At 38.0% G+C, this 22,972-nt stretch overlaps 1 protein-coding gene across 8 annotated transcripts in view; it reads right to left on the reverse strand.

The window, feature by feature from the left end:
* Nuak1 (Nuak family kinase 1) overlaps positions 1-22,972 on the reverse strand; it is a 115,784-nt gene that overhangs the window by 20,640 nt on the left and 72,172 nt on the right. For all 8 annotated transcript variants that reach the window (XM_065224836.1, XM_065224837.1, XM_065224840.1 and 5 more), the window contains 9 exons: positions 19,539-19,834; positions 19,165-19,364; positions 13,948-16,143; positions 13,400-13,536; positions 12,829-13,337; positions 11,302-11,424; positions 11,085-11,211; positions 10,880-11,007; positions 2,113-2,219 (listed from right to left, as the gene is read on the reverse strand). In XM_065224836.1, coding sequence (XP_065080908.1) covers positions 2,113-2,219; positions 10,880-11,007; positions 11,085-11,211; positions 11,302-11,424; positions 12,829-13,337; positions 13,400-13,536; positions 13,948-16,143; positions 19,165-19,364; positions 19,539-19,690 — 3,679 coding nt within the window. In that variant the 5' untranslated portion in view covers positions 19,691-19,834. The remainder of the gene's footprint in view (positions 1-2,112; positions 2,220-10,879; positions 11,008-11,084; positions 11,212-11,301; positions 11,425-12,828; positions 13,338-13,399; positions 13,537-13,947; positions 16,144-19,164; positions 19,365-19,538; positions 19,835-22,972) is intronic.

A 22,972-nucleotide genomic window follows, 5' to 3' on the forward strand; every position in this document is an offset into this window, starting at 1 on the left:
TTACCGAAAAATCGCTTAAAAAAACACCCGGTAAATGACAACCTTGATAGACCCCTTGTGTGTTACACATAGGATATCTATACGGGTAGATGATCCAGGCTATTCGTTCCTATTATTGTGTGTTCCAATGCCATTATTGAAATTCACCGTTATATGATCGTGTCACCATAAAGTCTACACTATGCGAGCTTAGCAGATCGAGATTACTCTACATATCATATTTTCTGTTCAGAGCCACATTGCGAACGAAAATTGCCCATTGGGATTGGATTGGATTTCTGTATTGAAGAATTCCTCTTTAGATCATTCCACTAAAATGAATTGTTTTGGAGTTCTCAGTGTGAATTGAAGTTTAATCTGTTTCTTCTTTTATTATGGCCACTAAATTGTAAAAAATAACTAAAACACGATGTATACATACTGCAAGCGGCTGGTTGATTTTCTTTGATGGTCTTATATATGACTTATGATGATTCGTTGGGCCCAATCCCATTTTGTAGCTCTCGTTAAGTCGGTTAAGAGTTAGTCCACGTCCAATTGAGAATTTCAAACTATGACTTCAACACGATGATAAATATCTAAACAACGATCATACAAATATATTTCTCATATATCACACGCTAGTTTAAACATTTAGGGAAACAACATTCAGGCTAACTTTTCTACGACTCTATGCTACTCACTGCGTTGGCAACGGAAGCTGTGTATTTTAGCTCTCTTCAGTTTCATCAAAAACCAAAACAAAACCATTTTTCACAAATTGCACAGATTTATGATTATATGATTAGATTTTTTATCTCACTAATTTATCAGAACATTCACTACCGTTGACATTGACAGATGGTTAAAGCCGTACGATGTTGCGTAACGATTCGAAACTTGACCGACCGAGAAAGAGATGCTCATGCAAAATATTCGGTTAGTTATTACCTCTCGTTCTAGTCCTATTAGATGGAAATCGTGTTAAGTTAATTTTCGACTGTTCGTCAACTTTAACCATCTCTCGCAATCAAATGAATGTGTATTTGGAAACTTTGCCGTTTTGATAAAAGGAGTTAATTGACCGAATGAGATTGTATTTGCCGTAGAAGCTAAGCAGACAACTAGCATAAATCCAACGACAGTCAGTTAAGTTGGAAAATGTATAAACAAACAAAACTCATTCAAAATTGAACTAAAACCGAGAGGAACACTAAACAAATATTTTGGATTGAGACTATGCTTACGCGATGACGAATCATTACACGCAACATTTAACGCGAATTTTGTCATAAAACTAACCGATACTAAGACAGTGTGTGACTACATCTAGGTACAATGAAAGGAAACAATTGCTACATTTTAACAACCAATGTTGAATTTTATTCATTTTTTGTCATTTTCTAAATGTATCATCAATCCAAACATCTATTTAATGTTACACTAGATAAATAAATTAAACATGTAATCAGTTTATATGTAACACTCGCTCTTGAAAAAAAAATCACTAGCTACACAACTTACAAAAAAGCAGTTATTTGTCATACATAGAACGTGGGTGATGCCGCCTAACAGAATAACGTTGCAATTGCTCTTACTCTACTAAAATCATACACGGATTCACCCACGTGAAAAGCGTTAGCAAAAATCATTCTCAAAACGTGTAGATACTTTTTGGAAGATGTTAACTTCTACTTTTTTTTTATCTAAATGTATTTGTAAAGTTGATTGTATCAGTTTTTGGTGTTTCCATGTTTTCATTTGAAGAGTAGTATTCCAGCTGAGATTTTTGGATGATGATTTGTGCTGTTTCCGTTTTTTTTTTCAAGGAAGGTTTAGTCGGTTTAGTGTAAAATGTTTTGCGTCGCTTTATTTGAGTGTGTGGGTTTCTTTAACATTTTCAAAAAATGGGGAATTTCTAAAGGTAAACCTTTAGGCGGTTCTTCACTTCTTCAGATGGTGGGATAGCAAAATAAAGAAAAAATAATATAAAGTTATTAAAAATCGAAAAAATGACGACAAAAACGGACAGGAACAAAACTTAAGATGAACGAAAAATAACTACAAAATCATGTAACTAAATGAAAAAAAGATAACTTTAATGAATCTAGTTAAAGAAACTACGATAGTCACCTCTAGGAAGTGTCGCGCCCGAGCGCGAGAACATGGAATCAATGTCCGAGCTGAGATCGCGAGACATGCTGTGCCGCCAGGCGTTGGAATTACCTCCATTCAGTCGGCTGTAAATATAGAAAACGATTTGTGTCAGTGAGGCATCAGAAATTGTGTTTTTTTTGTGCAGACTCGTATAATATATGTACAAATAATATCTATGAGCGACAAAGTCGGATTCAGGCATTTAGAAAAGTTAGGGTGTATGGAACGAAAAACATGTAGGTATAGGCTAGTTCTTGGGTTTGGTATCATAACAACATAACACTCCTTTCAATCCGGCATGGTTAAATCTGCCACTTACCAATCCATGGGTGGACATCTGTTGAATTCCAAGCTTTGCGATGACTTGAAATCCGGCATCGCTTAACTTGTAAATAGTATCATCTGTGTTAGGATTATTATTGTACCTTGCAAAATAATTGCGCATAACCGCCGCAGCATGATGAGGATACAGTATAAGCGCACAGAGCATTTTATATCGTGGCGCTTATATGAAATCCACATTGGTCAGCGGTGGTAACACGTCCGCATACTCCAGGACCGGAAGTTTTTTTTTTATATTAGCGCAAATTCCTTGCATTGCATGAACTACGACTAGAAACTCGGAACATAGAACTGCAAGTCGCTTGGCTTTCAGGGTTGTGATACACACTTAGAAAAATTCATGTAAATTTAGGTGCCCTGAGAGTGACATATACGAGCATCAATGTTGAAATAATTTTGAGTCATTATAGACACGAAATACAGCTCAATCAAACGTACTTTTCGTCGAGCAACGAACTTTTTAGTTTCGGAGCACTTAATGTAACATGACATGATTGTTTACGTCTCATCTTTTATGGATTCCATCACGTGTAAAATTAGTTGGATTCCATCACGTGTAAAATTAGTTACTTCTAAGTGTGTATTGTAAACTACGCAGAAAAAAATTGTGAATTTAAACCATCGCGTAGTATCTCCCCTCGTTTAATTTTAAGCTAAACTTCTCTAATCAAATGTATATGGTTATTTTGCTTAACGACGTGTTTAGGGTATCATCCAAACCATTTGTGGAAGAGTTCTATAATATGGATTATTGTTCGAGTGTGGTAATTTTTAATTAGGGTTGGCATAAACAACGAAACTGTTTACAAGCTTGTATGCAACACCGCTGTTTATGCGAAAATGCGCTTAAAATTACATGAATTTCGTGTAAATTTACGCTAAACCTAGTGTTAACAACGAGTGCGCTATATATCGCAGAAGTTTACATGCATTTTTCTAACGATATACGAGGAGCTTTAACCCAGAAGGGTCTGCAGCGCTGCAGAAACTATACTGGGCCGGACTGAAGGTATGCAAAAGTGGGTATCGAGCGGTTACAGCTGTGGCACTGCACAGTTCGAAAAAGTAGTGTAAATTTCTGTTCAATATGATGCACATAAATGGAGCGTCACATAGCATATACGTTTACATTATGTATCATGTAAAGTTCTGACACATTTCATGCAATGGTTCAAATATTGTCTACAAAAGCCCATCTTTGTAAACAACAATTGTTTGCAAGTTGCTCGGTTGCGTGAAATTAAATACAAGTCTACGTGAATGAATGTTTACATCACAATTAAAATTCAGAATTTTTATCTGTGTGGTACCACCGACTGCGTAGTGCTAAATAAGATGCACCAACAACGCTTGATTGCGTGCTGCATCCCTTGGAATTTTGGCCCGAAGTACCTTCGTCTCCCTTAAACATATCCAGAAAGCGACTTGAAGATCATCGGCCCAGCAGCTGGAAGCAGCTCTACCATCGGAAGATTGTATAGCTTGAGAGTTCGTGGGGTCTGCACTGTGTCTGTGTCACGATTTGGAAGTATTAGCATAAATGAAATTAGGGGCCTCTCTTAGTTCAGTCGGTAAAGGCGCAGCTATAAAACAAGACCATGCTGGAGGCATCTGGGTTCAATTCCTGAACTAATTGAAAATTTTATTGACTTCCCTGGGCACTTGTACTTGTACTTGCCACACAATAATACTAATGTAAAAATGGTACAGGCTTTGTAACCACCAAGCCTACGAATGCCGTATATAAACCTTATAAGAACAGTATCGACAATAAGTTGTAAACAAAATGTTCCTTCGAATTCCGTACAAAATATAAAAAAAACTTCAATTATGTGTGTGATGGCCTTCATTGAAACTAAACAAAGAAAAATATGCCAAAAGATATTCTTTAAGGGACTGATAGCATATTAGATTTTATTCCTCTTATGAGGTTTTCGACAGTGCATTTTCTTGTGTTTTGAACTCATCGTTGCAGTATATTTTTAACTATTGCGAGGTTTTAGAAATCCTAATATCCTTTTGAAGATGCTCTGTACAATTGCCATTCAGCATCAGCAATCGACGTTCAATAGGTTGTAGTTGCGGATCACTCTCGGCGAAAATCTTTATTTCTATATTTTTTTAATTTCAGCAAGAATGACAATTGTAAACTGTTGTGTTTTCTTCAAAACCTTTTCCATGGATGTTAAAGCAACTTAGATCATGAAACAACTTCAAAAAATATTTTACGATGTCTTCAAAAAGTGCGAAAAACCTGTTTTGTCACATTGTCCAAAATTTATAAAATGATTAAAATCTAAAATCATAAAAGTATCTTAAATATTTTTTTTAGGAGTTCACTTCTTAACAAGGAAATAACATAAATAATCAAGGAATATTTTTCCATCTAATTTATTCATTTTCGATACAATTCTTATTGAAATTAAAACCATTATAGGGCTATTAACGGGCTTGGTGATTACTTGGGTAGTAAGCTCTCAATTAGCAACTGCTTGCTCAAGGAACACTTCTAGATAGAGCTGGAATTAGGGTGTAACAGCTTTTGGAAAGTCTTCCTCTACTCCGTGGGGATTTGAATAACCAATTGCTTTGTCGATTTGCCAGGGAGAGCCATGACTTCTGAGAAATCATTGAGAGAAGTCATTGTTTACAAAAGCTGTTACGCCCTAATTCCAGCTCTATCTAGACTTAGATGAGAACCGGCGTAAAGTCAACGGAGAGGTAATACATCCAAAGAAGAACATACAAAAATGCTCCGAATAAACTGACGCGATTGCTCAAGGATGTTATGATTGAGTTATGTCATTGTCCGAGTTTCGGGGACACTCTCGAGTGTTTTCTAATCTCGAAGTGAGTTACGGCTTGGTGATGATAATAGGCTTTCATGTCGTGAAAAGTCTGGAAATCTCCTATGTTAATAACATAGACCAGATTTTTTTCCACACAATTTTTTTGGATTTTTCCGAAATTTTCGAAAATATTACTAACTTTTTCTTGAAACAATATTTTGATTATATTTTGTCTAGAATCTCGAGAAAATAGGGTCCTACTTATGCTAAGCTTTAAAAAATAGAATTTATTGCTTAATCTTTTTTAAATCGCCGGTAGAAGGTCGTACCAAAACCGCTCGATAATATGATTAATTGGACAGGTAGTCCTCTATATGTTCACGAGACTTGAATTATACTCATAGATCACCAACACGTTCTTGGTGTTTTCGTACGGAAGGTATGGTGTACCATCTAAGGTGGAGTGCATATCGAAACTATAGATACTATAAATTCCATAGATAAGCGGAGGAGAAGTAGAATGTAGCCAAACAAACTGTCAGTTAGTGTAGCCAAACGAGGATGACGTCATCATGGTGTTTTTTGCGGGAGAAGCATTGGAATATTATGAGCTCAAAACGCTTTCCACACTCCACATTCTGATTTATTTCGCGGAAAACGGAAGAAGGTAACATAACGCAAACCACTCCTCGATTCATTGTTGCAAAGATTTGCTCTGCACTTCGTTTTGAACTTTTGCGCACCAAACAAAATAAAACTACACAACGAAGAGCTTTATGATGGCATGAACATTTTTTTTACGGATGCCAGTAAGATGACTTTTATTTCATAGTTACCAAAACAACTTTTTGTGCCTCCGCTTATCTATGGAATCTATAGTATCTATAATCTTAATAACGTTTCTTCTTCTTTTTCTTGACTTAAGCTCTTTTTTTTTCCTCTATTCGGGACATAAAACCACTGCGACCAATAATTTGATCTATTGTAGTATATCCCGTGTCCTTAGTTTAGTGCATGTCGTATAACTCTATCACTATTGAAAAATGATGAAGTATTCGGTTTTGATACAGTTGTCATTCTTGCATTCAGGGTGCCATTCTTGCATTCAGGGTGACTAAATAAATGTTTTATGAAATTATGGAATAATAAGATATTATGATGATATTTTGAATGTGTTAGTTATAAGAAAAGATTGTAAAGTTTGTGTTTCACACATCAAACTTGCAAATTTAGCTCTGACAAAGTCACAATGAGCGTTTTTCTGATCGCCTCTTCGCGAAGAGTGAAGAGCGAAGAGTGGATGAAATAAATTACAAAATCGCTTATTGAGACTCTCATGTAGCAAAATTGGCAGGCATTATATATCAAACACAAACTTAACAATCTTTTCTTGTTGTTTACATAATCAAAATATTTTCATAATATCTTATTATCCCATAATTTCTTAAAACATTTTTTTAGTCAAAATGAATGGAAGGCACCCTGCTTGCATTCATCGCAAGGAATCGATTCTAATTGAAAGGTTCCGCTATTTATACCCTTCGGAGTGTTGAAACACCCTCAAAAGGCGCGCCCCTTTGTCAGTCAAAATTGGATAACTTAGCAACAAAATTAAGGAATGACACCGATAATGACCATGCATCAGAACCCTAGTCTTAATTTCTACAAACTAGGGAACAACAAATAAAAGATTAGGAATCACATAGATGGACACTAACTAACTCATTTTTTTTCCTTCTTTCAAGATCATCCTCGGTGCCGACAAGACAGGCCGAGTCTTGTCACTATCAACAAGGCATGAAAAGTAACAAGGACTAAGATGTGTTCCTTTGATTACTGAAAAATTCTGTTCCCCTAGTTTGAAGTAGTCATAACTAGGAATTGGTGGTAAATCTTACATCCCGTAACGTACCACGAAAAGGTGATTTACCCACGTTACGGGGCGACTGACGCTCTTACACGAGCTTTCACCAGCTCTCAACTTTTGAATTTGTATATTCTGCAGCAAGCACCATTATACTCTATGCGCAGGGAAGCCAAGAAAATTCCCAACCCGAATGATTTCCTCGACCCTGTAATACCAATCAATATTTATATCAGTATTATGGACAGTACTTCTGAATGGTAAACATTCACAATATTTTTGCTCGTACGGTGCCTTTAAAATATCGAGAGTAAGAAGAAGAATATTCAGGCATGAACATACAGTGAAGACTTAAGAAAAGTGCTCTTTGCAGTCAGAAGCATATTTCCAGTAGACTTAAACCTCAAAGTGATACGCAATGAAAAATCTGCCTGAACCGCCGACGAAGTGAGGCTCACCGCGAAAATACCCATGGAAAGAGGACTATTTGTGAGATTCGCCATTAATTTTTAATTACTTCCCTAATGAGATTAGTTGCAGGCAATCTTCCATTCAGCAGCCCACACCGGTCAGCATCCTGACAGCAGTTCAGCATCCTGTTGCTATAGTCTTTTCATCAATCTACTAACAACGTATCAGGACCGGAGCAAAAATCGAATCAATTTATTTTTAATCGAGGGACGACCTTTCAAGCACTTTCGAAAGATTGTTGTTATTATTTCCCGTCGGTGTAAATACAAGCAGAATGATTATAAATTATCTTGCTGCTATCTAATGCATCAGATGTTTTCGGGCTTTAAGAATTAGGAAATTCTTGGAAAAAGCAATTGGGTTCTTCATGTCATTATAATGCTTACACAAACCATAATTGAAAAACAGAGGAAAATAAAATATCCTGCATTTTTTTTAATCGGTTGCTAGATTATTTCAGCATTCGTCTTGGGAGGAAAACAACACATCATGGAGACGCATGGTTGACCATTTCTTGCAATTTCATATTGGTTTAGGTGGTTTTTTATATCGCATGATTATAAATGCATATGCAGAGCAGGGGAAAATTCCCTCGCTAATACGGGTATTTTTCCTTTACCAAGACCTGATTACAATTAATAGATGTTTTATCTAGTACCTATCCACTAAGAAACGTAACGTAATTGATGGGAATACCGGAAACTTATGATTATTCCAAAGTTAAGATATGAGGATTTTTTAAAATGTTTTTAACAAGAGTTATTGCAGAATTTAAGGGGAGCATAAATAAAACCTTATTTTCTCGAGGTAGTAGAAGAAACAAAAATCAAGTTTACGAAAACTCTTCAAACGGGAAAGTCTGAGTCACACGGCACAAGTTGAACCTCATTATAAGTCTGATCGGTGAAATCCCCTCAGGCTTAAAACAAATTAGACCCCGAACTATCTGAGTCTAAGGACGTTTTTTATGATTATCTATCCCAGACTAAGGGAAATTAAGTCGTTAAGTGTTTCTCCTCTGAAAAGCATAGGTAGATAATAGTAAATAGAAGAAAAAAGATAATATATAGTTAACAAGTTAAGCAGAATACAAACATATTTTGAGATTGCAATCAAATTTCCGGTTATTTCTGGGTTGGATTCAATTCCAGGTTCTGCCGGTTTTACCGGTTGAGTGGTGTCTAGATGTCTAGACGTCTAGATCAAGGAGTTGAAAAAAATATTTATATATTAGTTATTCTGCCAAAACCAATTGGACAGTTACCGTTACCGTATGTGCGCATACGGTGAAATCGCTGATTTCTAAAACAATTTTTTTTACAAAAGCAAGCATTATGGTGTGATTTTATACAGACCAATTCTTTACTCTCAACATTTACTTGCAATTGCCGGCAGATTATAAAACGTTCAGACTACAGAGTTATAACATGTTATAGCGCTATCTTGATGGTGGTTTCTGTGTTGCAATTATTTGACAACCGTTATAACATGTTATAACTCTCCAAAAAAAATGTCTAAAATTTAAGAAATAGTTACATTAGTGACTTTTTTGGTGTAAAAAGTAACTTTTTAATGACTGACTTGAAAATAGTGACCTAGCCACTAAAATGTGACCTGCTACTAGCCAGTGGTATGAAGTTGTCAGTGGATCTGTCAAGTCAAAGTCCTCATGACAGAGTTGGCCGGATAAAAAAGAAAACAGGTAGTAACATCCTTTGAATGTACATGAAATGGACTGCGTTGCATCCGTTTAAACCAAAAACAAATTTGTTTCAACTAAAATTTAGGTTATTGAGCGCGGTATACAAATCACCTATCGCAAAAAATTAGAATTTTGGACCCTCTACCTATGTAACAATAAGTAACACTTGACAAGACCCCCTTCCTAAAATTACGTAACGCTAACCTACTCGTCCCTCCCTTTTTTTTTCAAGATTATTTAAAAAAAAGCTCAGTTTGAAAAGCTTAATATGTAGGGTAAGTGTGACAGTTTTGGCACTAGTGCTCCAGTTTTTGACCTTTGGGTCTAAATCAAATTTAAAATAGTTTTTCGTGATTTTATTTACGTAGATATGACAACATCAATGTTCTAACCTTGTTTCGAAATAAATTTCGATTAAAATTAAAACAAAAAAATGTAAAATTTAGGACCAATTAGAGGACCACTAGGGTCAAAAATTGGCATGCTGTTACATAACATTTCATATTATCCTCCCACTCTCCCCTATATGACAATAAGTAATGCAAACTCGACCCCCTCCCCCTTCTCCTCTATGGACTACAATATTTGTGCGCGAAGCATAGACCGCTCCGGGAAATGTTTTGCCACGAAATTGGTCATTCCGTAAAATGGGGTATCCGCGAAATGATTTTCCGGGAAATGGTATAGAATCGTTCCATGTGACATGTTAGGTGTCACATGTAACATGCTATACTCACCTTAGGCAACACCAAACCGTTGCAACGGCACAACCACAAAAACGGAATGGAAAATAAGGCATGCAGGTTGATTGTTAAAAAATACTCAAAACCAATCATATCGACAGCGCTGCAGAAAACAGCGAAATTAGCAATAACAAATTTGAACGTTAGGATAACCAAGAATGAATTGTTACGTCCGTTTGTCTATAGTACGATTAGAAACGTTGCTGAAGACAGAGTAGTGAGCAGTGATGGAGCAGGGTGTGAAATTTAGTGCCAAATGGGAATCTCGTAAACAAATACTTACACCTCCTTCGTTTCAATGGTTTCGTTCCTATATGAATATGTGTAATGCGGGCTAGAATGTGGCAACACATAACGTGGATACATAGATTAGTTTTTAAAGCTTTTGGTGTACCTGATCATGTCTGATGGTAAGCTTGATTGGAATGGGAGGCGAAGCGGTAGATGATGTAACAACTGTTATTTACATGCACAGAATATATTATGGTATTAAATTTGAACTGTTATTACACGACTGCCGTTTCATTGAATTGAGAAGATACAGATTACGTTAAGATTTCATGATTCCAATTAGCATCGCTTGATAATAACTAAATTTTAAATTGAAATATTACCAAAATTTGGATCACTGTTGTCCATTTATCCAGCTGATATTTTTATATAATGCTATTTTATATTTTTTTTCCGTCAACCAACAAACCCGGTTTGTTGCTCGAGGGAGCTGGAATTTAACTGTCGATGAATGTAGTCTGAAGGTTTTCTGTTTACAAGCATTTCAAACATGTCTGGTAGACGGATGCTACCGAAAACAATCATTTCAAAATTCACTTACCTAGAAAATGGATCATGATGCTGCCAGAATTGGGGCTGTGTTTGTCTCAAATTACTCATAAAGCGAGACGAAGGGAAACCGGACGAGTTTGGCTCGTTGACGTTGAGTCGGTTAGTTAATGCACGGACCTAAACGGAGGCGAAGAACAAAACAATATTTTTTTCTGTTAACACAACACATACATAGTTAACAATTGTATTCTTACCCTCGAAAGCAGCGTAGAGAATAGGTTCTCTGCGGTCAAGATTTCAAAGCCATCGTCATCATCTTCTTCTCCCGAACTGGCCGAATCAGTTGGTTCTACCGTGCCCCGTTGCGATGGACGCGAACTCCTGTAAATGGTCAAAATTAATTAATGGGTCATTATCGAATTTGTTGCTCGAATTTCATCAATTTCTAGCCGTCGGCATTATTGTTCGTACCTTAGTCTGTGCATAGTGTGGAATCGTGGCTCTTCAGAGTCGCTTTCACGTCCCAGCGAAGTGTGTCGGTTGAGTCTCGGGAACGACGATTCTTCCTCGGTATCTTTCTCGCTCAGAAGGGAGCTGGATAAATTGATACGATACAATTAATTGTAGATTTATATTAGTTATATTAGTATGTATAACGATACGCTTACGAAAAACATTGGCTTTATTTCAGGTTACAGAGTAGCGTTGGATTGAATAGCATGGTAATACAGTACCATCTCTTCAACCGAAGACAACATATCAAGAAGACTAGCAAACTTGAGCCTTCTTAAATGAATACTAACATCCGCCATCTATGGCTCAAAGGTTAAAACTGCGGTCAAATATGTCAACCTTAAAAGAGTGGTTTGAGTATTTGCTCATTTTTCAAACCAATAATTTCACCGTTGCTCAAGCGCAGTGCTAGTGTATTTGCCCTGGGATTCTGCAGAGTTGCAGTCTTCTTGATATGATGTCTTCTCTTCAACTCGATGTTTCATATGTTTGTACCGAGTTATATCACAGACAACCAGAATGCACGTATATTCAAAGTTGTTTTTATGATATACGAAACAGATATACAAACAAATAAATCGTATAGAATGCAAATAATGGATTATGTGTGCGAAAGTGGAGGCCATATACGTGAACATTTTAATTTCATGATTCATCGCATATAAGTCGGAAATTTGCATTCTATACGATTTAACTTAAACATAATGCGGTGTATAGTATGTATTCTCATATTCAATGTTGAATTAAACTGTAGCAATTTAACGATACTGTCTGTACATTTTTATACGACGTCTGGTTGTCTTCGATAACATTATCATGATTGATATGATTTGTCCCTTTGCTCAGTTAGTAAAGGCGCAGCTATAAAGCAACACCATGCTGGAGGCGGCCCGGTTCGATTCCGGGCTTAGGAATTTTTCGGGTTGAAAAATATCTCAACTTTGCTAGGCATGATTGTATTTGCCTCACAAATATACTAATGCAAAAATGGTACAGGCATCGAAAGCTCCCAATTCATACTTGTGGAAGTGCATCTAGAACCCTAAGTTGAAGTCCTGTATAATGTCCCAGTGGGGACGCAATAAAACATAAAGAATACAAGATGATTTATACGGTAGTTTTATAAATTGCTATCCTATGGCTAATAACACAATGGTCCCTTCTATATTCTAAACCCTTCTATTATACTAAATGCACTTCCACAGTTATTAATTGAGAGTTTTCGATGTTTTTAACATTTATGCATTAGTATAATTGTGTGGCAAGTAAAATCATACTCGATGTCCAGGGAAGTCGATAAATTTACCAACCCGAAAAATTCCGAGACTGGACCGGGAATCGAACCCAGCCACCTCCAGCATGGCCTTGCTTTGTAGCTGCACCTTTACCGACTGAGCTAAGGGAGGCCTATTTAACGACTGTTAAACTCGGTCCTAAATTGTGTACTATTATTACTACTCAAAGGGTTGCCTAAAAGTTGCTTACCTTATCTTACGTGGACGTCCGAGGCGTGCCTTTGAACCGAATCCAGCGGAAGTATTCGTTGTACTCGATTCCGACGGCTCGAGGCTGTTGGCTCGTGGTGTAACAAATCCTACACCTTCCACTGCAATAGGAATAATAAACTCTCGTGGGCTTTTCTTAATAGGCATGGTGGTCCCACTGCTGTTGACCGCCACACTGCCCGACAATGATGGCATTTGACTCTGCGATGTCGTTGTATCCGAATCGTTCGATTCGTTGGTAGATTGGCGAGACAGCGAGCCTCGGGTCGTACCAAATGCACTCGATGACGTCCGCTGGTAGGTGGGTGGCTTCTGAATGGGGATTGTCTGTTCCTTGACCTGTGGCTCAAGGCTATTGGCACGTTGCTGGACGGTGAATGATATGGGATGCTCCCGAATCGGTGCACTGCGAAGGTCCGGCACTTGATGCTGCATCTCGGTGGAAAATCGCATTGAAGATGACTGAGGTGCCGATACGGGCGATTCGGCCTATTGAGATAATGTTCATGATTAATGAGCACCGCCACGTGGTAATTAATACAATTACTTACCTTCGTTTGCGTTTCTCCATGCACATCGACCTTACCGATTTTCCTTCTCGGCAGCGTTGCAGATTTGAGCGTAATTTCAGCATGTGATGTTTTAGTCTCATCCACCGGTGGTATGGATATATTGCCAACTGACACTTCTGTAAATCCAAAATACATTTAAGCAAATCGTCTTAGTCTTCGTCTTCATATCTGTTATAGTTCTATAAAATCACGTTGTTGTATTTTTGTTTAGGTTGGAAAAGTTTTGATTAATATACAGAACCCCGAAAGTTGGACACGCTCGGCAAAAATCGACTAAGATGGGCTTCAATCAATAAAGTTTTGAGCCGCTTGCCGAGCATGTAGAAACTTAAGGATGATTTTTTATACCTCTTTCGACAATCTTTCATTACAGGAACGTGATTCTAAAGCCTATTTGTTTTAATTTTAATTGAAATCGATTGATGCCATTTTCGTCTTTGCAGTGTATTACACCTTGCTATTTTCGCTGAGCGCATTTGTATCAGTGTAATACGCCACATAAACTAAAACAAACTTGAGATACTCACTTCTAGGCACTGACATGGTCTCGAACTTGGATTCCGTAGTGTCCGGTCCGAAACGAAACTGCTTGTTGGAAGCAGAGCTGGTGAGTCCTGCGGTAGCAGATCGTCCATTTGCTCCGAACGGCATGGGTGGCTTCCGGAGGCGACCGATCGGAATTGCATTACTAATTATTTCACGGGCATTCTTCAGCTTCCTTTCCCTCTCATTATCCTCTGACATGGAAACATTTTCCGTCTTGGCACAAAGTTGATCGACGGCATTGGCCTCGGGACGTACTTTGCTGAGGAGGGCTATCGAGTTCTCCATCGATCGCCGAGCTTCCTCAAGTGAAAAGCTACTGATAGAACTCTTCGAATCACTCTCTTTGACTTCATCGAATTCCAATCTCCCATCGCGTCCAATGATCTTGTCGTCGCTTGGTGACAAGGGAGAGTATAGATCAGCTCCGCTACTCTGACAGCTCTGGTCAGGTGAAGGCAATTCGGACTCCATCTTCTTTGTCATTTCATAAGGAGAAGGTCTGAATGCTGCACTTGAGGATGCAGAATTGTTCATGGAAGTTTTTCGTTCGAATTCCTTTTTGTAGTTTCCGACCGTAGGAACTCCGGGGAGGGAGAATTTTTTGAACTTGTCGTTGTTTTGATTGTTCATGCTCTGGAACTTTTCTGCGGTTTCTAAAATACGGGATTTTCGCCGCTCGGCGGGTTTGGTGAGATTTTCTTCTGGAAGACTGTTCTTGCGTTCTAAGTTGGAAGCCGATTTGACTTGTGCAAATTCTTGATCTTGCTTCGACACGTGATTAATTGCTGAGCTAAGATCAACAGTTTTGTTTTTACTAAATACTTTCTTATATGGAACCTTTTCGGGTTGTTTGTCAGCCTTTTCAAGTTTTTCTAGTCTAGCTTTAACGCCTGATACAGTCAGAGGAGGCGATTCGACCTTTGGTGTAGGTGGTGTAGCGGGTTGAGCTTCGTTAGTTGCCGATGTTGATTTTTCGGGTGTAGGAGCTTTAGAAACAGGTGGAGTTGCAGTTTGTTGAAGCAGTTCGTCGCACATGTTTTCTAGATTTTGTAAATCTTCTAGAACATTCTGAGCTGCATTTGGTGTGTCCTCCGTAGCCTCCGGTTCAACAGGCTCCAAGTCAGGTTTTTCAATATCAATTGCAGGGGTTGAGCAGGGCCGAGGAGAAGGTGAATGCTCAATGTCCATTACTTCAGGAATCACAGGTTGACATTGGTCCAGCTTAAGTCTATCAGCTGCTTTTTCTTTTTTCTTGACGGCTCCAGTGGCATTCTCCGTAGATACGGTCGGCTCAAGTTTACGTTTAGGCTGAGCAGGACTACTCTCGGACGGTGTAATAGTACGGGTTGGCGACGGCATTAGGGCTGCCTCACCACCGGCGGCCACCATGTCCAGTATTCGTCGCTCTGCCTCGGTAGCACCCATATCGATGATTGAACCAACCGAATGGCTTCGTTGTATTCTTTCCTTAGGTTTCGCTTCATCCTGACCACTTCCGACTACCACTTGATCAGAGGTCACGGATGGTGGGGCTAATGAAAGTAGCACATCCAATCTCACTGGAGTCTGGTTCGCCAGCTCTTCGGCAAGATCTAAGCATGATCCTTCATAACCCTCATTGACCCACCAGTGGTTACAAATTTGTTCAATATTCGCCCTCCGTTGCGGACATACCGTTAACATTTCTCGGATCAGTGGGGACGCCCGGGATGGCTTCTTCGGTTCGAAGTAATCACCTTGGCTAATTTGCTTCACAAGCCTTTTAAAATTGGCACCATCAAATGGCATTGCACCGTAGACTAGAGTATACAACAAAACACCCAAGGACCAGCAATCCACTTCTGGTCCCAGGTAGGGTGTACCTTTAACAATTTCTGGTGATGCGTAAAGCGGAGACCCGCAAAACGTTGCCAGCAGTCTTTGCTCGTCAAATACATTGGATAGGCCGAAGTCAGCGATTTTGGCGTGGCCGTTCTCGTCCAGGAGTATATTTTCTAACTTAAGATCACGATGACAGATTTTGTGCTTGTGACAGTAGTAGATGGCGGTGGACACCTGGCGGAAGATTCGGCGAGCTTCATCTTCAGATAACACCTTGCGTTCCGAAAGATAGTCGTACAGCTCGCCGCCCGCTGCAAATTCCATAACTAGAACCATTTTCTCACGGTTCTCGAAAACTGGAAACCAAACATAAAACTTGCTGTGAGTGAGCTTTATATCAAACTGTCAGGAAAAATGCAAAATTAACATGACTATGAAGTACAAACCCTGTGTCGACTTGGCACTAAAACTAAGATAGTTAAACAATCCAAGCTGATCGTTCAATTTTCAAAAAAATTGGCTAACTTCTTACTTTGTAGGAGACTTGGTGAATTACCGTTAAACCTTATTGCTGAATAATATTATTAGGTGTCACTTCAAAATTTCAAGCGCACAAATATCAGCTTACACAAAACGTAGAAAGTGCAGTGCAGCATACAGGGATTTTCAATTATTCAAATAGTCGAGCATTTTTGGAGTAATACCTAAGATTTTAAGAAAATGAAGCGAGAGCTTAAGTGAGACCCTATTTTCTCGATCGGAGATGAAAAGGAGGCTAAAAATCTCCTTTAAAAAACTAAAGAACTAAAAAAAAATATTTTCTCGAGGTTCTAGAAGAAACATTCTCAAAATGTTGAGTTTGAGTTATAGGAAACGTAATTTTAAATGAATGATGTGATCCACTTCATGAGCGATGTCGCAACAGTGTTCGAGATTTGTGCTCAAGTAAACGTACAGTGTTAGGGCATATAAGTCATCCTGAAGGCCACTTTTGGAAGAAAGTTACCTTAAACCACTGCGACCAGTTATTATATTGGCGTTACACGGCCATAGAATCTGACTCAAATTTGGGTTCTGTGGTTACTCATAGACTGAGTTCGAATTTGAGTAAATTAGTAGTAAATTAGTAATTTATCATAGCATGTAAAATAATTATTTTAATGCTTTCAAACTAAGCAGATTTTCAGATTATTCATAGGAAAATCGCAAGGGAATTCAAAGGAGAACACCAAGATAGTTATGGGAAAAGTTTTCAAGGGAGACTATACTAGCATTCCTCAAAGATAATTCAAATTCAATGGAAAATGCTCCGGGGAGGCAGCCATTACTTGAATAGTACTAAAACCGGGCATGCGACTGCATCAGCATTCAATGAATAATAAATTGGTGATAATATTAAATCTTTAGGACACCATTGAGCCTCATAACATCAGGGGAATCCAGAACATGTCCGAGGCACGCTCAATTGAGGCTAAATGTGATCCGCTAAATGCAATGGTTAATTGTTGTGTCGCATTACCGGTTTTAGCACAATATAAGTTCTTGCCACTTCTCCAGGCTAATCCGGCAAGGCTCTCAAAATGTATTAGTGAATCACCTTGCGAAATCTTGAAGTTTGATATCCACATTGAAGGCGTTGAGGGAAAAACCTACGCTGAGTAGGTTTCTAGAACAAATTCCGCAGAAACGCATACATCTCAATTGTTTACGAACCGGATTATAATTTTCGACCTGCCGTAGACGTGTTATAGTTTTTGAGAAAAATATTATATTCCAGATTTTCGACCTACAACCCAAAATTATGAGCGGCAGAAAAATTGCACTTTTGACATAAACTCAAATCATCCCGAACATCGACGGTGTTCGCTGTAGTTATTACAAATTTCGGACAAATAAACTATAACTAGAATAATTTCCCTTTACATAAAAATCGGTTAATTATTCACGGAACTGCCACTTCAATTTACTATTCTAACGTAGCAAAGAAGATAAATTTGAGAAAAAGCAACTGCAGGGTGGTCACTGAATTTAAGAAATTAAATTCCTGCTTTTTTCTCGGTTTTTCCTGGTTGCCCATTCCGGTTTCATATAAATATATTTATTTTGTTCCATAATTTAAATAAATTAGCATACTAATTTCAAAGTTTAAAAGGGTTTCGGAACTTAGAAATTTCTCTTGACTACATGAATTTTTTTCGCAGCCCGATCAAATGATAAATTGAACTTGGAAATTTATTTAAAAACAAAACACCATATTCTTGAACTTTTCGAGACTTCAGACCCCCAAAAATGTAAAGAAAAAATTTGGCGTAATTGTCATGATCTCAGATTTAAAAAAAAAATCATCGTTTGGACAAAACTGTAAGGCATTCTAGACATAATTCTAAAGAAATTCTGAGTGAAAGCTCCATGCAATTTTGAGAAGTATTTCAAGAAAATTGTAATGAGAAATAAAGGTAAATTCCAAGGTAGATCTGAAAAGACTATCACGGGAAAAATTCCAGGGAAATCTAGTCCAATTCAAAGATATTTTTAAGAAAATTTTCAAATAATTCTGCGAAGTATTCCAGGAAGATTCAGAATAATGTTTCAATGGAATTTCGTGAAAAATTCTAAAGGAATCGAGTTCTCAGAATAGTTTAAAAGAAAATTCTAAAAGATTCTTTCAAGGGTGAATTTCAAGAGAATTCTGAGATACAATCCCATGGAATTCTGATCTGATTTCCAACATAATTTTGGAACAAAACTTTGGGAAACCACGGATGAATTCAAAGAGCAGGAATATCCTGATAATATTTCCTAGAGGATTATGAAAGGAAATTCATGTAATTTCTACAACTTTGAGATGTCATTTCAATCAGAAATCCCTTTTCCAAGTATGACATCTTTCCCAAGTAAAACTGCAAGTTTTAAAGAGGTTTTGAAGCAGTCTTCAAGTCTAAATCATGGTCTACAAGGCCATGGCATAATAATACCACAGACGAACAGACATAACACTCGCGAGTTGTTCATCGAACAAGCTTTTAACGGTCAATTTAAAAGTATCGTAGTTGGTAGTACAGCCACCTGTGGCGCGCATAGTCAATTCCCTTACGTTTGACGTTAACACACTACCGCCATCTGTTCTGCGTACTACCCACCATAGTGAACTCATCAGATGGCGGTAATGTTTTAGCGACGATGTTTTACAATGAGAAATATGCATTGTGTTATGTCTGTTTGTCTGTGATAATACTAAAATTATTACTTTGATGAAACCTTATTTTGGAATTTAAGAACAGTTAAAACAGAATTTTATACAAAATGGGGCTTCGTTATACTTCATCAGCCATAAAACCACAGAAGACACCTTCTTACCCACGCAAATCGCGACTCACCTTCGTAGATGTGTATGATGTTGGGATGCTGCACGGAGCTCATAATTTGCACCTCCCTTCGTATCCGAATGAGGTCCGCTTCGGTTTCGATTTTGCTCTTTTTGATGGTTTTGATGGCGACCTCCTGACCGGTTTCCTTATTAATACCTAATTGCACCTTGCCGTACGTGCCCTGGCCGAGCTTTTTGATTATATCAAATCTGCAGAGAAACATTAACAGTGAAAACGAGGAATGGAACAGAGAACGGTAGGTAAGTATTATAAATTTGTAATGATTTTGCCCGCGGGAAGAATATAGCACCAGATGGATGGTATATAGGTATTTACATAGCAAAGGAAAAATGAAAACTTCGCCGGTGAGAAATGACACTTACCGTTGTCTCAGTTTTTTCCTGTGATTATTCATTTTCACGGTACCGGTATTTTCAATTCCACTCATTATGTTCTCAATAGTTGCCTTCTGTGGGGCGAATTGCTGCGGTGGAGGCACAGCCTCCCCGTTGTTGGTGGCTTCTCCTATCACCATTTTTGTGAGTGTGCGGTTTGGCTATGTAGTCTATAGCTGCGTGGAAGGATGATGAATCGGGCTGGTCCGTTGGTGTTTTGCCTCTCACTCTGATCGATTATCCAATGTAATTAAAGCAAACTCCTTCACAGTCGTAATTAATTCCTGTGTATAAACAGAAGAGAACCATTATTGAAGATGGAACGCCACGAGCAGGAGCAAGACTCTTAATATTAAATCGATAGTGCCACTATATATTCAGGAAACTAGAATTGAATTTGCCAGTAGTCGTGTCTGGCAGCGAGACAAAATTTTCGACTACATGGCTCGTAAAACGATACCCCAGAGCAGAGGGCACTGCGAAAAGTGGGTAACACTCAATGGATCAACTTTTCCCAACATAGTGCCAACGTGGTTATACAGTTTCCTGATTCCTCATCAGTGGGTTTTATAGATTCGTTGAAGAAATTTGAAATATATAGGAGCTCTCCAGCGTACTTGAGTGGGTTTACAGGGTAATATTTGCCTTTAGTCTGTAATTTATTCGATAGAAGCTAAACGAAAGTGCACCTTACGAAAACGAACTTGTCAGCTGAGCCAATCGGCACTTGTCGTCTGCCAAAACGTTTCATGAGAAGAAGAAAGAGAAATTTGCCGAGTGCCATGAATTGCATCATATTTGCTCATGTGCTTGCTGCAGTTCATGTTTATTTTCGTACTAAATTACTTACTAGATCGGCGTTGATTTGCACGCACGCGAAAGTCATATGATTTGATTTGTGCAATGTGTAAACAAACCCCGGCTTTCTATTCAATGATCAGGTCAAAATCCCATTGTGACATTGGTAGACCATATGCTTTTGACTGTTGTTGGTTTTGATTTACTTTTAACGGCTTCCTCGTTCCTCCAATAAATAAAAAAATAATACGTGATAGCTAACATTTTGGTGGAAGAGCCGGATAAGTCTGTTAGTAGACAATGAAAGAAGTCATATGAAAATGAAATGAATATGAGAATAAATTCATGGTATGAAATTTAATCGTATTTAATAAAACAAAAACTTATATCCGATTTATTATGCATGTATCGTAAATACTACACACTTAGAAATAACTAATCTTACACATGACGGAATCTATCTTGGATTTAAGGATGAGACGTAAACAAACATGTCATGTAAAAATAAGTGCTCCGAGACTGAAAAGTTTGTTACTCATTTGATTTAGGTGAATTTCGCGTCTGTTATGACTCAATTTTATGTCAAAATTGATGCTCGTTTATGCCAGTCTTAAAGCACATGAATTTGTCTAATGCTGCTTTCAATGAAATCAATTTAATTGCTGATTTTGCATTCATAATGTTTAACTGAATACGGGCCTGGCGTAACGCTGAAAGACTTGATCTCAAATCTCACCTCGGTTTAGTCACGAATGACTTAAAATGTGTTAAACAAAACAAATAAACGAAAGATGAACTTATATCAAATTTTAAACAAGAAATTAACAGCAGAACTTCAATGTATTGCTTTTAATTAAAATGTCTTGACTGCATAATGAAAGCACAATATGAAATCAGACTTCTGTCGTGACAATTGAAATCAAAATTAGTTTTCATTATGATAGGCACTGCAAACTTTAATATCGATTTGCTTTCATTAACCGACTTTGCTCGGGTTTGCATCCTTAGGGTTCTGACAGTTAAATTCGATTCTTATGCCTTATACGGAGTCCTATCTCATGAACAACTTGTATCTTATACCTTATGAACAGATTTGGTATCATTTTAGTATTGAGGATAGTGCCTTGTTCGGACACGGCTCCATAAAGCTACCGCAATTGAGTCTCAACAAATCACCGAATCGTTAAAAAAAAGTGCACTTGTATTCTGGATTCATTCCAGGTCAGTTTATTTATAAACTTATTTAATATTGTGTGTAAAAACCAGATCATTGTGAATTTCTCGTACAGATTGACTACAACATTCTGACAGAGTGGAGATACCCAAGTAACCATCTAGCCTGTTACTACCCGCTAATCGCCATTCTTGTAATATAAGCTTGATATTAAACTTGTGAACTTATATTAGTCATATATCAGCCTTATATTGCCATTTGCGGGCTTGTTGATTACTTGGGGAGAGCTGTGCGAGCTGTCAATTGGATTGGACTACGTCTCTGTGTTCTGAATATCTTCTTCTTCTCCTTCTAGATATTTTACGCATTTCAACTTATTGTTCTAGGTCCACTTCCGCAATTATTAATTGAGCGCTTTCTATGCCAAACAATGCATGAATTTGTATATTGTGTGGCAAGGCAAGCACAATGACACTCTATGTTCAGGGAAGTCGACAAATTGTCCAACCCAAAACCTTTCCTCGACTGGACGGGGAATCGAACCCACCGCCTTTGGTTTGGTAATACCATGAATTTTTATTATGAATGCGCCATTTTAATCAACTATTAAAAATGTATCAAACTTTATGGCCAAAACCCACCAATCACGTGCTTGCTTGCTATTACTATTCATATTACAGACGAGGTGATAGCGAATCCCTAACATGGACGTCGAGTTCAGATACCAAGACACTAACACTAACTCAAATTAACCATTGGACAATTTTCAAATGTGCATGCAATATCAAATGGTGGCGTAGTGGTAAGCGTGATTGCTTCTCATTCCAAAGGGCCTGGGTTCAATCCCAATCGGCGCTTTCGGGATTTTATGAGGCAGGGGGGAAGTGCAACAGTGCTGTTGGTCCTCGGTCCACGAGTTGATGGTGAATAGGGTATGGTCCTGGCGTCGGTAGCATACAACTCACTCACGGTACACTAAAATTCTACACGATTGAATCAAGTGTTTCAACTCTTGAGTTTCAAATGCACATTCACATTGGCTTGATGTGTTTTTAACATTCATGCGAAGTGCTTTACACATTAGTTTTTAGTGTTTTGAACTATGGAAATGATGAAAATCATGAACTATCATCACATATAACACTTGAATCCGATTAGATAATTTATTAAATCGCTTTTATTTATTAAACTGTTCAAATCTTATGGTGAATTTCAATACAATCATAACTGAAAATGTGTCTAAAAGCTCTATACTGCTCTCTAGTGCGATCGATCTTGGAATTCAGCTCGGTAGTATAGTGCCCGTATCAAGCAGATTGGATAGCGAGGATTGAATCTGTTCAAAGGAAATTTGTTCGGTATGCCTTTCGTCACCTTCCTTGAAATGACCTTGTGAACCTTCCGCCGTACGAAGATCGTTGTCAACTCCTGGGTCTTGAAACACTAGAAC

The sequence above is a fragment of the Ochlerotatus camptorhynchus genome, unplaced genomic scaffold (assembly GCF_037179485.1).
Source record: "Ochlerotatus camptorhynchus isolate MF236.1 unplaced genomic scaffold, CSIRO-AGI_Acam_v1.1 ptg000216l, whole genome shotgun sequence".
NCBI lineage: Eukaryota > Metazoa > Arthropoda > Insecta > Diptera > Culicidae > Ochlerotatus > Ochlerotatus camptorhynchus.